The sequence below is a fragment of the Plasmodium gallinaceum genome (genome assembly GCF_900005855.1).
Source record: "Plasmodium gallinaceum strain 8A genome assembly, contig: PGAL8A_v1_108, whole genome shotgun sequence".
In the NCBI taxonomy this organism is placed as follows: Eukaryota; Apicomplexa; class Aconoidasida; order Haemosporida; family Plasmodiidae; genus Plasmodium; species Plasmodium gallinaceum.
Window position 1 is genome coordinate 1,284,191 of NW_021628228.1, and position 15,777 is coordinate 1,299,967.

At 21.1% G+C, this 15,777-nt stretch overlaps 2 protein-coding genes across 2 annotated transcripts, besides 7 other annotated features; one reads left to right on the plus strand and one right to left on the minus strand.

Moving 5' to 3' along the window:
* Positions 1 to 3,553: 3,553 nt before the first annotated feature.
* Positions 3,554 to 4,464, minus strand: PGAL8A_00410500 (hypothetical protein; the record flags this gene model as incomplete). The annotated part of the gene is made up of 2 exons (XM_028670470.1): positions 3,554 to 3,748; positions 3,883 to 4,464. The coding sequence occupies 2 exons, from the start codon at positions 4,462 to 4,464 to the stop codon at positions 3,554 to 3,556; spliced, it is 777 nt and encodes a 258-aa protein (XP_028527219.1).
* A 5,550-nt stretch (positions 4,465 to 10,014) lies between these two features.
* Positions 10,015 to 10,473: a repeat region.
* Positions 10,474 to 10,531: 58 nt separating this feature from the next.
* PGAL8A_00410600 (retrotransposon) lies at positions 10,532 to 14,989 on the plus strand (the record flags this gene model as incomplete). Its single annotated transcript, XM_028670471.1, has 1 exon — positions 10,532 to 14,989. One exon carries the CDS (start codon positions 10,532 to 10,534, stop codon positions 14,987 to 14,989), a length of 4,458 nt encoding a protein of 1,485 aa, XP_028527220.1.
* Positions 11,741 to 12,007: a sequence feature.
* Positions 12,398 to 12,883: a sequence feature.
* Positions 13,157 to 13,517: a sequence feature.
* Positions 13,775 to 14,279: a sequence feature.
* Positions 13,940 to 14,272: a sequence feature.
* A 281-nt stretch (positions 14,990 to 15,270) lies between the features above and the next one.
* Positions 15,271 to 15,739: a repeat region.
* Positions 15,740 to 15,777: the final 38 nt, after the last annotated feature.

The following is a 15,777-nucleotide window of genomic DNA, read 5'->3' on the forward strand; positions in this document are numbered from 1 at the left end:
TATTGAAACAATAAAATTTTGATAGTGTAAGCAATCACTTTAATAAAATTTCAAATAAACATAATTTGTAAAAAATGAATATATGTAAAATGATCTGTAAAACAAATTTTGATATTATTTTAAAAAATTTAGTGAAATATATTCTTTTTTATTAAAGTAAGATGAGCTAAATTCATAATTTTCTTATTTATAATTAAATTAGGTTATGATTTATTAATTGATTGCCTCAATATTTTTATAGTATAATAATTAATAAGTAGTAATGTTAATTTTTTTTGAATACTTAGTAGTTCATATATTGGTCTAAAAATGGTGTATAGATAAACAAAGTAAAATTATTTTTATTTGTTCATGACAAATATTGGGGAAAAATGTATGAATCTAAATGCGAATATTAAAAATACATATACAAAATGTTCATTAAAAAAAGAAATTGATTCATTTTCTTTTTTTATGTGTAATTGCTATGATAAAAAAGAGATATGTTTTATTTTTTTTCAGGAGTTTATGATTCCGATGGAGAAATTTTGAATAAAGAGAAAAATGTTAATATTTTTATTTATATTTTATTTAATAAAAAAAAAAAATTGTCATCTTAAAAAAAAATAATTCTTTTTTTTAAAAAATGGAAAATATGGTGTTATATATTATATTTATATTGTATTGTGCAAATTAATTTATATAATAAATATAAAATTAATATGTAATATTAAAAATAAATAATTTATGTAAAAATTGATTTTGTTTTAATAAAATGGGTTTTCTTGATATTCTCTTTACTCATTTGTTTGCTCAATATTAATAAAGTTATTGAACAAACGATTAATAAATCATAATTCTATTTTTTTTTTTTAATTACATAATATGTGTCATTTTTAATTAGTATGAATGCATATTTTTATGCTTTAATAATTTTAAAAATAATTTAGTTCTTTGCATTCTAAAGTAATAAACATTTATATAAAATTGTAAAATGTAAATTTTATAATAAAAATTTCTAAAAATTTTGTGTTCTTGTTTTTATTTTAATATAGTTGAATATAATTCATATGAACGTAGTAATTAATGGTTTATTTAAATACAGTAATAAAATATATGTGCATTAGAGTATATTGCTATAAATAGTTTAATTAATTATATACATACTCATTGACTATTTGAGTAAAAACAATATTTTTGGTTGAGTGAAAAAAATTATTTACTATGGGTTAATAAAAAGGAGTAATGCTTTTCATTTTGTTAAGATTTTTTTTTTTCTCTTTTACAGAAATTTAATAAAAGCCTTACTAATATAAGGATACCATATGAAATTTTAACATATTTTGTAGATAAAGAGATGCTCAATTTTTTCATTAGTTACTGATTTATCACTTGTCCATTCATAAAAGTTTTATAATGTTCTGAATAGTAGATTTATTAATTGGATGTTTTAGTACTTATACCGTATTTTAAATAGTCATTATAATAAAAAACATGCATAGAAATATAAAATAAATTATTATAAGACAGCATACTATAGATAATTATAGACTCTTTATATAATTATTTATATAATATAAAATAAGTAAGTTTGCTTTATACATATTTTTAATTACATTTCTTTGTAGTTTTATTATCAGCACGTACACAAAATCATTAAAAAAAATAATTATCATATTTTTTTTCTTTTATAAAAAAATAATTCTAACAAAATATTAAAAAAAAAATAATTTTTTTTTTTTAAAAGTTCTTACACATAAAAAATTTTTTTTTATTATGAATATCTTTAGATATGTTTCTAAAAATAATATCTTCAGAAACGCATCTTTATTGTAATCTTTATATATAAAATTTTGTTATATGAATCTTTACAAATCTTTCAAATATATTACATGCATAAGCAATTATTATATATAATATTTTTCATTATAATAAAATGTCAAAAGAGTCAATATATTTTATAGGATAATAGTCTAATTAAGAGCATGCATAGAAGTACCAACTTATTTTGTTTTTTATAAAATAAATTTTATTAATTTATAAATTTAAACTTTATTATTTATTTTAAACATCAATTAATGTATACTTTATACAAATAACATCACACATAACTTTATGCATTTTTCAAGACTAAATTAATTTTTTTTTTTTTAAAAAGTAGTAAAAAAAATTAAAAACAAGTTAATGCTAACGCACGTATATATTTGTATAATTATTTCTTACATGTACATATCAAAACATATAATAAAATGTATTTTTATAGAATATATATTATATTAGATTCATATACTTAAGTGTACTTATTTCAATATGTTTATTGTCCTTGCATATCTTATATACACAAGTTAAACTATTTAATATTCATTATTATCGAACGTAAAAACAAGTCTATAATACTGTTTAATGACAAATAAATGAATCAAAATATATATTTCTTTTTTATTTATAATTTTATTGAAATATAAAGTATAAAATGTGTAAAATAATCTGATATAATTTTAATTCCTAATGATGAAAATTTGCTTTTTCATCATTTAAAAATTTTGTTTTATATTTTACTGTTGTGTTCTAATGTAATATTGTATTGTGTTTTAAAATAAACAAAAACAATATGAGTATTAAAAACGAAAATTACTTATCTTTAATATAGTTGTATGAAAAAAAATAAAATATGTATGTATAACGACAAAAAAGGAAAATGTTATTTTTTCATATAAAAAGATGAATAAAATAATTATAAACACAACATAAAAAAATAAATTTTACACTATATATAGTGATTTAAAAAACAAATAATATGAAATAATAATAAAAAAAAAAAAAAATATATATATATATATATATAATTATAAAAAACTTAATATTTTATATAAATATTAAGTAATATAAATTTTTTAAATTAATTGAAATAAATATATTATAATTATGAACATCTTTTAACTTACCTTAATTATGAGATTTCCTTTTTTTATTATAATAAAATAATATATTAATGATAAAAAAAAAAGAAAAAAAAAGAATGATTCTACAGTAAAACTATAATATAATAATATATTAACGAACAAAAAAACAAAAATGAATTATAACGATTGTTATATTTTCTTAAACTATCTTAATCATTAAATATATATATAAATATATATATAAAGCTACTGCATAACATATAACAATTACAAATATATTAATTCTAATTTATATTGAAATGAATGATTATGAAATATGGAATAAGGAATTTAATTATGTTTATTAAATTGATTTCTATTATTATAATAACTCTAATATTCATGATTACAATTATACACTCTGATATGAAATTAATACATATATTTAACATATGAAATATTCTTTTTGTTAAAGAAAAATAGGGTAATTTTCACCTTATCATGCGTTTTTCATATTTCCTATTATAAATTAATAATTATTTGAAAAATCATTAATTTTAATAAGAGAATTTAAATAACAATAAAAAATAAAGAAATGAAAGCTGTATGTTGACATAAATATAGATAAAAATTAAAATACCATTTTTCTTTAAAATATCTCTATGGCACTAAAAATATTAATTCTTCTTCACTTATTTGCAATTTCGCTTAAATAGACTTTTGTTTTCTTCGTCTACGTTTCTTATATCTACCATTTCAATTACTGTTTCATCTGAGATTTCTTGAATTTCTTCTTCTGTAACTCTTGCTTCATCCTGCTCATTTTCACCTCTCGAAATTGGTTCGTAATGAGATGTACGTCGACAAAACAGTTTCTTAACAATATTCTGTCAAATAAAATAAAAAGTAAAATCAATCAATTTTTTTTTTTTTTTATGTTAAAAGTATTTTGATTTATATAAAGAATTAAAAAAAAATTAAGGGAAGTATATATTTATTTTTATTTTCAATTTTATCTTACCTGAAAAAAATGTTTGTATATAACAGCAATTAAGAGAAACCCATACATTAACCATATACTGAAGAAATCTATAGTTAATCTTTCAAACGAACTTAAGCTTGGTACGAATCTATGAACCGTGGTATTACTTGATGTTCCATTACATAATTGTAGAGCAGTATTACATAAATTTGTTGTAGAATTGCATAAATGTGTCATAGATAATTGTCCTGTATTATTACATAAATTTTCTGTATTGTTACATAAATTTTCTGTATTATTGCATATTTGTTTTGTTAAGTTACATAATTGTGTAGAAACATTACATATATGTGATTTTGATTCTGTTACTTCATTTGTTATATTAATTATATTTGTTGACGATTCCCTTAATTCCGTCATACTTTGATGCATTTGTGGTGAAGAATTTATTTGTTTATGGCATGAATTAGTCTGATTGAATATTTGTAAATCATTTGTATTCGTTATTTCTGATAATGACTCAGAGGCATTTGGTGTTAGCTCATGAGAATTATTTACATGTTGTGTCAACCCTTCAATATTTGTTGAATTGTTTAACACAAAATTGTTATGTTCAGCCATATAAAGTTTCAAAATTTTTATAAAATACAGAAAAAAAAATATATTAATAAAAGATTATTCTTGATTATTATTTCAATATGATTTATAAGTTATTTTTAATATAATTAATATTTTGAATTTAGAAAAAAAAAAAAAAAATTATAACAAGTGTTATAATGCTGAGAATAAAAATAAAAATACAAGTAAAAAACTATAAGTTTCTTATGCAAAAGTTACGTAAAAGTATTTAAAGGATTTATGTATTATATTTAAAATTTACTAAGCTACAAATTTTCACTGTCAAACAATTAACAGTGAACATTAATCAATTATTTTTTTATTTTATTTTAAATTTCCAAAAAAATATACTCTATAAATTTTTCAAAGTTAAATGTTTTTTAGGTTCTATCTATATACACACTACAACTTTTGTTTGTTTTTTTTTTTTTTTAAAAACTACGTGTGAAATTTTCCATTTTCTTTTATATAAAAAGTTAGCATTATTATAAATATTAATGCAAAAAAATCATTGTAGTCTTTTCTTTTTTTTTCCATCTACTTTCTTTCTATACTCATATGTATTTATATACAACTCTAAAAAAATATTTTTACTTTTCCAATATATTATAAAAAATCTTTGATCTATATTAGATTTATTTTTAATAACATTTATGTATGATGTATTTGAAGCTCTTAGGTTAATTTTAAAAATAACTTAAATTTATTAATAAAATATTATTAGAAAAATATGAGCTTCACATTCGTTTTTATATTTATTCTTTTTTTTTTGTTTTTGTTGAATTAATATTAAATGATTCAATTTTTTTTCATTAGTTAAAAATATTGTTTCATTAATTACTATTCTAGCTTTTTCATTCCATTTTTTCAAGTTTTCATTTTCATTATTAATCTATTTCATTTATTTAGATGTGATGAGTTTTATTGTTTTTATTCAAAATGATATAAAAATACTAATAATTTTGAAGTTAAAAGCGTTTGTTAAATAAGAAGTATATTTAGAAAAATTGAAATGTTAATAAAATAGCAAATTTGGGAATAGTTATATTTTTTGAAAAAAAAGAGAGAAAATATTAAAATTAAAGGAAATAAAATAAATTAAAATAAAATATAAAAATTAGAAAAATAATTTTTTTTTTTATTTGCTAAAGATATTCAATTTTTTTTAATAGAAATACGTAGTTTTAATAGTAAGCTATAATATTTAAGTTTAGATTTATTAATTTTTTTTAATGATTGTGTTTTAAGTTATACACTAATATTAAATAACATGTAAATATAAAATGAATTATAAAAATATTATATCACATGAATATTAATGCTCTGCTTTAATAAATTTCTGATTATTTTAGTTACATTTTATTAAATTCCTCTGTTCTCTATTTTCATTTAAATACACTATATACATTTGTACTTATTTTATTTTTTTTTTTTTGCATTGTAATATAATTTAAAAACATTCGAATAAATGAATAATAAAAACTTTAACTCTTAATAATTTTTAATTGAAATTTTTATGAAATTATTAATAAAATATAAATAATAAGGCTATATAGCTTAATTATTTTTTCATTTTTTTTTTTTTTTTTTAAATTTAAAAAAATTATCACTGTTATATATTTAGGTTTCAGCTTATATGCATTGATTAATATGAAGTTTTATTATCCTTTTTATATAGGCGAGTTGACAATGTAATATAAATTGAAGTATTGTTCACCCAAAGCGTTAAAGAAAATTTTAAAATAATTTATCTCAAAATATTATAATATAGATATGTATATTAATGAAAAAAAAAGAAAATTTTTTTTTTTTTTTTTTTTTTTTGTTTTTGTGATGTTCGTTACATAATATTTTTTTTGTTAATTTTTATTATTGATATATTATTATGTTATTTAAAGATTATTTTTTATAAAATTAAAAGTTTTTATATTAAGGATTTATGTTTTAATAAAAACAAGGAGAAATTATTATTAAATTAAACAAATACTTCATATAAAATAAAAAATGTGATAAAAATAATAAAAATATTGTTCTAACATACTTTTATTTGAAGGACTACAAATATTGTTAAGAATAAAACATTTTTTATTAGGTAATTTAATTATATAAGGAATATGAATTCATTAAAAAAGTATATTTTATAATAAAAAAAATTATTAGAGTTTATTTTTCGTTCTCTTTATTAATTGGCTTGCTCAATGCACAATAAAAATCTTTGAATAGGGAATAAATATATTAAGTATGCTCTTTTTATTGAAATTAATTAAATAACTAATTAAATAAAAATCGTATGAAAAATTAGATTATTTAAATTACCTAAAGTAATATAAAGTGTGTAACAATAATATATGATGTGTTATTACCTCTTGAATAATCAAAAAATGGTTTTTAGATAGTAATAAAAAAATAAAAATTATGGCATTTTAATTTATTAATATATAAAGGAATCTTTTAGTAATAATAATGTTACAAAATATTAATATATATATTATTTTTCATACATAATATCAGTAACAATTAATATTAGATGTTCAAAATACATATATTACTTGATTTTTCTTTTTTCTTTTTTTTTTTATAAATTTAAGGAATTAGGACAATTATTTAAATTAAAAAAGTTGCAATATATATTATAATGTAATAAAAAAGAAAAGCTCTAGTTATATATAAGCTGCAATAATGTATTTGTAATAATCGTAATGAAAATAATAATTATAGTTAATATTATAAAGTTTTTTTATAGATCATAAAATTAGCTAAAATAATGATAAAGTTATAATATATTTAATGCTAATTACTAGGAGAATATACAATTAGTGGCTATGAGAATAAGTTAATGGTAATGAAAATAAAATTATATAAAATTAAAAATATAAATATTATCAGTTATAACAATAAAGAATCTTTATAATAAGTTACTTATATATGATGTAATAATAACACATTTGTTGATAATTAAAGTATATAAAGCTTAAACCTCAGATGCAATTCTTAATTCACAAACGGTTTTTTATATAAATGAAAACACACTAAAAAGAAAAAAAAAAAAAAAAAATACTCTTGATCATAATAATGATTACAATACAAATTGTAAACTTGATTATTACATAATATTATAACTAATAATGAAAACTATAATAGTCTTTATGTTAATATTTTTTTTAATGATAATAATTATAATATTTTTTGAATACTGTAAGTAATAATTAAAGTTTTTGTGATACCTTAATAATAGCATTAATGATTATAAAAAGTAACATATATAAGAGAATAAAATGAATTTTTTTTCACAAAAAATATAATTTATAGTAATACTCTTTTATAATATTGCATTTTTAGAAGTATGCTATAATTTTAACACAAATATATAACATAAAAAAATTATAACAAAAAATTGATTTTTCTTTATTCTAAAATTTTAGAGTATTCAATTATTACTCTTTTTTCTATTTCTATTAGATAAATATAATATGAAAAAGATCTATTTCTTTATCATTTTTAGTCGAAAACATGGACAAGAATTTTAGCTTTTAAATCAAATTAAACCTTATTAAAAATGAAAAAAATTAAAACAAAATGTTCTTTTTGTTAAATGTGGAATAAGGAATTTTTTCACTTTTTCTTTTAATTTAAATAATATAAAATAATTAAAATTTAAAATATATATTTTATACGATTTTTTTTTTTTTTTTTTTTTTTTTTTTTTAAATTAATATTTATTTTCCTTTGACAATATTATTACCCTGATATACAAATACAGTATTTTTTTATTTTTTGCAGATTTTTACACATTGATATTTTTATTATAGTTATATACTTTTATAAGTCTTTTTATATAGCATTTGTTTATTAAGATATTCTATTTAATTATTGGTGAAATGATAGCAATCTTAAGAAATTTTATGGTTTATGCAAAATATAGTTTGTTAGGACACTTGGTACATTTGCAAAATCATATATTGATCTATAATTTGTGATGTTGCTTTTTTTAAAATTAATATGGAAACTAAATTAAAGATATGTTTAATAAATTTCATTAAACTTATTATTTTTAGTAAAATAATCCTATGTAGATTAACATATTATATTTCATGAATAATTAATATTTTTACGGAGAAAATATTTTTAGCAGAATTTTATTCTTTTTGATTTTTCAAAGTTCTTGTCTCTTGTAACCATTTCGTTAGAGATTTCCTTTTTATAAAAATTATTGTCATTAATTTAAATTTTAAATACAATTATGCATTTTTTTTTATTCTTTAACAAAAAAATAAATGAAATATTTGTATCTAAAATTATTCTATAGTCATTAATGGTTTGCCCTAATTTTCCCCAAAAAAGAAAAAGTTTACTAAAAAGTAATAAAAAAATTATAATAGAAGTGTTAATATTTTAGTGTTCACAAAAAAAAAAAAAAATTTTTTTCTTTTTTTTTTTTATATTTAGTTAGATATAGATATTTTTATATATATTATTCACTTGAATTCTTAAATATCTACACATAAAATTTTTAATATAATATTGTCAATTTATATCTGTAATATGGATAATAAGGTATTTCGTAAAGAAGATAATTTTTTTTTATATTTTCATTAATGAAAAACTATTTTTAATTAAAATTAAATCATATGTTATCTATTTAATTTACCTATGAGATTTAAATTTTTGCCATATTGAAGATAAACAAGAAAAGATGATGAAAAATAAAATTAAAAAAAAGGATAGAAGAGAAATATAAAGATAATACTATAAATTTATTGATAAAAAAAATATGATTAATAAGAATGATAAAAAATATCCACAACAATTTTTTTATAGCTATGAATGTTTTACATTTAAACAATATAGGCTTAAGTGCATAGTGAAAATTGTTTAGAAAATCTCTTTAAAATGAAATTAAACTATTTATAATATAACATAATTCATAATTTATGTAAAGCTGTAAACTCGTTAAATAAAAAAGGTATTTTATTTACAATCAAGGTCAATGTTAATATATAGCTGATAATGTTACATATAAACAATGGAATACAAACAACTCATGAAAGAAATTCAGTTCCTTTTAATGCTTGTTATAAATAATATCTTATATAAAATATTGAATTACATTAAATATATTATATTTATATCATTTAAATTTAAAATAAATTTACCACGGTTAAAATTGATAAATTATGAAATAGTGTAACCTTATTGAAATTATTTAAAATTATTATAAATAGCTGTAATTTTTTCATAAAATATTTAATGATGCATTTATTATTGTGAAGAATGTCATATGTAAAATCAATCATATATTTCTACAAACGCATTAACAATGCATAAAAGTTTAATCATATGCTTTAATATTAAATGAATACTTAGGTGATTGTTTTATTAAATGGCTGTACATTGACTTTGTTGTTAATAAAAGGATTAGTTATATGAAGAATATGTAGTTGGTTATGCACACACAAAAAAAAAAAAAAAAAAAAATGATAAAAAAAAAAAATCAACTGGAAAAAGATTATGTTACCAATAAGAATGAGATATCAAAAAAAAAAAAAAAAAAGATTTTTTTTTTTAACGAAGTAGGATTAAATTAATTTTGTAAGAGAAAATTTTATATAGATAACAATAAAATTTTCACGTAATTAATATTTATATAATTCTTTGTATTTGTCTATAATTGTTTATGTTTGTTAAATCTTCAGCAATATATATTAATTGCTGAACATAACTCATAATAAAGAAACAAGTAATATACATTTAATTAATAATCAATGTTCAATGAGGATTTAAATTTTTAATAAAAATAAGGATTTTTATTAAAGTAAATAAATGCCTACTGAGATCAAAGAATGCTGAATGAAGTAGATTACATAATTAAGGATCACTCGTTCAAAGCATTTAAAAATATATATAAATACATCAAAACCGTAGATGCAACTCTACATGCTCTTTTTTAATTTGTTTGTTTAATACTCTAGTAAAGTCACCGAACACCCAGTTAATAAATCAATTTGCGACAACGGCAGGAAAATCGAAACCATTACAAAAAGAACCAACATTGGATTTGCAATTGTTAATCATGGACGAAGAAATAGATAAGCTTGGATTGAAAATACTCGAGGACATAGTTTCTTTTCATAAGTCTTATGTATTCAAGGTGAAGAAGGACAATGAATCAACAGAAGTCAAAATTCCAAAAGAAATTCCAAAGTTAACAAAAGGATCATTAAAGGATTATTTCGAATGGTTCACGTATTTTGAAAAGAAAATAAAAATGCAAGGGTTCTCTAGGAAAGAGACATGTATGATACTTCAGCCTATGCTACCAACTGCATATGGAGGTGAGATTGCAGAAATAGCTACTAACGAGGACATAACTAACATATTGCAGTTACAGATAATCTTGGCAAGGTCATTGTTTGTTGATAAAGAAGAGAGTTACGAATTAATGTTAAAAATATTAAGTGAAGGCGAAAAATCCACAGTAATAGAGGCTACTGATTCTTTTATTAATGATTGTAGAATATACGCTAAAAGTTGTTTATGTATGAAAAAACCCAATGATTTAGCTAGTATAGATTTGTGGAGAATACTAAGAAGACGTACTCCAATAGATATTAGGAATAGAATGCCAGTAAGTAAACCAGTGAATGAAACTTTTAGGACATATATGAAAAGTATGATAGAATTGGAATCAACGATAAAAAGGAAAGATAAATCAAGTAAAGCAGCAATATATAGACTTGATAATGAAAATGATAAGGAGGGGAAAATAAATAAAGCTAAGATAACAAATAAATGTTATTGTTGTGGAGAAAAGGGTCATATTAAGAAGGATTGTGTATATCGTAAGAAAAGATGTAATAATTGTAATATGATAGGACATTTGGAATCAGTATGTAGAAATAAAGTGATTAAAGATAAAGAAGATGAAATTAAAGGTATAATAACAGATAAAAGCTATGATTTAAATTTTAAAATGATTAAAAATGAAACTAACCCACAGAAAATCCGTCAAATGCAAAAATACCTTAATAAACAATTGGAACACCTGGAAAGACAAAAAGAAAAAGCAAAGGAAAGGTATAATGAAAATAAACCTAAAGGAGGTGACGAAGAGAAGAATAGAAAGAGTAACAAAATAAATAAGATATTTAAGGAAAAAGAAATTGACATCGAAAAGGAATCCGCTGAAGGTGTAACAGATTCAGCAGAAAGGGTATTCTATGTTGATATCGCAATAGAAATTGGAAGAGAAAAAAGACAATGTATGAATGCGGAACAAATAGTAGAAATTAACGGACATAACGTTAATGTATTACTATGTACAGGAGCAGATATATGTACTATATCAACGGTTTCAGCTAAAGAACTAGGTATAGAACCAGATATCTCACTACAACCAATAAGAGTTGTTGGAATATATAATGAAATTATGGCAATGAAATCTAAAAAGGTGAAAATATTTATGAAATTTACCAATGTAAAGGTATTAACCAGATTTGCAATAATAAAATCAAATATACCCACAATATTAATTAGCGGTGAAGTGATGGACGTATTAGGATATTCCATTACACAAAGAAAAGGTCAACATATGCATATCATGGAACTTAAACCCGAAATAAGGGAGGATAAATTAGAGAATTCGAATAAAGAAATTATTCAGAAATTTATTGAAGGATCTGATGTAAAAGATCAGGAAAATAAAGAAAAATTGGAAAAAGTATTAAGAAATAATACAAAACTCTGGGAAAATAAAATCATGGAACCCAACAAGAAATACAAAGTTTCTATTCAGGTACAAGGGAAACCCCGGCGTTATAACCCTAGACCATTGAGTGAAGAAATGTTATCAGAATTACATCGAAAAATAGATGAAATGATAAAGTTAAAAGTAATAAGTAAGGTCATTAATGCGGAATGGACCTCACCAATAGTAATGGTTAAGAAGAAAACAGGCCAATGGAGAGTCACGTTAGATTATAGGTATTTAAATAAATTTATAGTAGATGATTTATATATCATCCCACATATGAAGCACATATTTCAAACGTTTCATGGATCGAAATGGTTTTCGAAAATAGATCTCAAAAATGGATTTTGGAATATAGCATTGGATGAAAGTAGCAAACCATATACCGGATTTATAGTTCCGAAGAGAGGAACATTTTTGTTTAATGTATTGCCATTTGGACTAAAAACGAGTCCTACGCAATTTCAAAGAATAATGGAAGATATTTTTATGGAATTAATTCAAGAGAATTATGTAGTTGTGTACATTGATAACATCATCATTTTAACAAAAACACTATTTGAACAAATGGAAGTATTAAAACGAGTATTTGAATTACTCCGTAATAATAATTTAGGTATAAATATAGAAAAGTGTGAACTTTTTAAAACATCTATAACTTATCTTGGACAAGAGATAGACCAAAATGGTATAAGACCTTCAGTAGATAAGGTGAAAACGATTATTGAAGCAGAACAACCTAAGTCTAAAAAGCAATTAAGATCATTCTTAGGAGCTGCTAATTATTATAGGAATTATATTAAGAACTTTTCAGAATGGACTTCTAAACTAGTTCCATTGATAACTAAGAAGCAGAAATTCGAATGGAAAGAAGAACATTCAAAGGCTTTTGAACAGATCAAGAATAAAATGACAGAAATAACTTATCTATCATTTCCAGAATTAGGAGAACCCTACGCTATTTATACTGACGCATCAGATTGTGCGATAGGAGCTGTATTGACTCAAATTGATAAGGATACAGGTCAAACTAAATATATTCATTATACATCGAAAAAATTAAATGAAGTACAACAAAGATGGAGTACGGTCGAGAAAGAATTATTTGCTATAGTAGTAGCATGCGAAACATTCGATTATTATATTAAAGGATCTAAAACTTTAATTAAAACAGATTGTAAAGGTATTATTGGAATGGATTCAATTAATACTGGAAAACTATATCGATGGAAGTCAAGACTATCAGAATTTAACTTAGAATTTGAACATATTGAAGGAGTTCAAAATAGTTTAGCTGATTGGATCACTAGATCAATAGAAGATGAAATAGATCTTCCTAATTACATGACCTTATATTGTAGTAAACCTCAAGAAGTATATGAAGATTTATATGTTATACCTTCTTGCGAGGAAATAGCAAATGCAGCAAGAAAAGATAAAGATAACATACCAAGAGGCGTAGTGTGGAAGGATGATTTCCCAATTCACTATAGAACAGGAAGATTATATATATCAGAAAAATATAGAAATCATTTAATGTATTGGTTTCATAGTAGTAAATTCGCAGGACATTGTGGAGTAAATAAAACACTAAAGAAAATACAAAAACATTTTTGGTGGCCCAATATTAGTAAAGATATTGAAGAATACGTCACAAATTGTTTAGTTTGTCAAGTAATGCGTAATAGGAAATTTAAACCTAATCATAACCAAGCTTTATCAAAACCGAATGTATTTGATATGGTTTCATTAGATATTATAGGACCTAAAACATGGAAAGGTACAGAATACTTTATACAAGTAGCAATAGATCATCATTCACGTTTTATGGTGACGAACATAACTAATAAAACACCTAATGCTATGGATGCAATTAGCATTATAAAGAAAACATGGATACCCATATTTGGATGCCCTGCAAGCATCTTAACAGATCTCGGTTCAATTTATACTAGTCTAGAATTTCTTGACTATGTTACAAAAGAAATAAAGGTTAAATTATATCATACTAGTGCATATTATCCACATGGAAACGGTATAAATAAAAGCTCTCATAAAAGCTTAGATTATATCATGAAGACTTTATATGAAGAAAAAGATATACCTTTTGATGAAATAGTACAAAATGCAACACTAATATATAATAATACACCTCATGGAGCTCTAGGAGAAATACCTTATTTTGCTATGTTTGGAATGTATTGTATCTGTCCAGGATTTGCAGAATTAGTACCGATAACAACTTCTGAAATGAGAATTATATACTTAAACGATCGATGGAAGAACATAAGTGAAGATGTTAATGAAATCAAAAGAAAACCTATAATTGAGAATAAAAATATTAAGGTTGGAGATATTATCTCATACGAATTATCAGAATACGAAAGGAAGCAAATGAAACATTATAGTGGAAATATACAATATAAACCGTATTGGTCATTTCCCCATAGAGTAACTAAAGTTGAAAACGGAATTTTGAAAGCATTACCTATATATTATAGAGGTAAAGAAGTACAAATTCCAATGTCAAAAATAAAATTGTTGAGAAACAAAACCAGGGAAATATATGAAAAGCAACTTCAGAATTTAATACAAGTTACGAATAAAAATAAATGGAAATTAAATCTAACACATGATTTAAAGTATAAAGATTACCTAGATATTCATAAACGGAGTAGTATCATAACGTATGATATCAACGAATATCAGGAAAAGCAAATTGAAAAAGGAGTACAAAAAGGACTTGATGTAATAAAACAAGCCAAAAGTAACAAACTTTAAGTAATAACCATTACTTTCCCATGGTGGTGGAGTATGATTAATAAAAGTCTTTATTAACCATTTTGGAAAATAAAAGGACTAGTTATATGAAGAATATGTAGTTGGTGATGCACACACAAAAAAAAAAAAAAAAATGATCAATTTTTTTTGTTTGTATTTTTATAAAAAAAGAAATACCATCAGGAAAAAAAAAAAATTGATAAAAAAAAAATCAACTGCAAAAAGATTTGTTACCGATAAATAAAAATAAAAAAAAAAAAAAAAAAAAAAAAAGATTTTTATTTTTTGGTAAACGAAGAATGATTTTAATGAATTTTGTAAGAGAAAATTTTTATACATATAACAATAAATTTTTATGTAATTAATATTTATATAATTCTTTGTATTTGTCAATAATTGTTTATGTTTGTTAAATATACAGCAATATATATTAATTGCTAAACATAACTCATAATAAAGAAACAAGTAATATACATTTAATTAATAATCAATGTTCAATGAGGATTTAAATTTTTAATAAAAATAAGGATTTTTATTAAAGTAAATAAATGCCTACTGAAATCAAAGAATGCTGAATGAAGTAGATTACATAATTAAGGATCACTCCTTCAAAGCATTTAAAAATATATATAAATACATCAAAATCGTAGAGGCAACTCAACATGCTCTTTTTTAATTTGTTTGTTTAATACTCTAGTAAAGTCACCGAACACCCAGTTAATAAAACAAGTATTGAACATACATATAAATAAAGAGCATGTGGGATTTGCCTCTACGCATTTAATGAA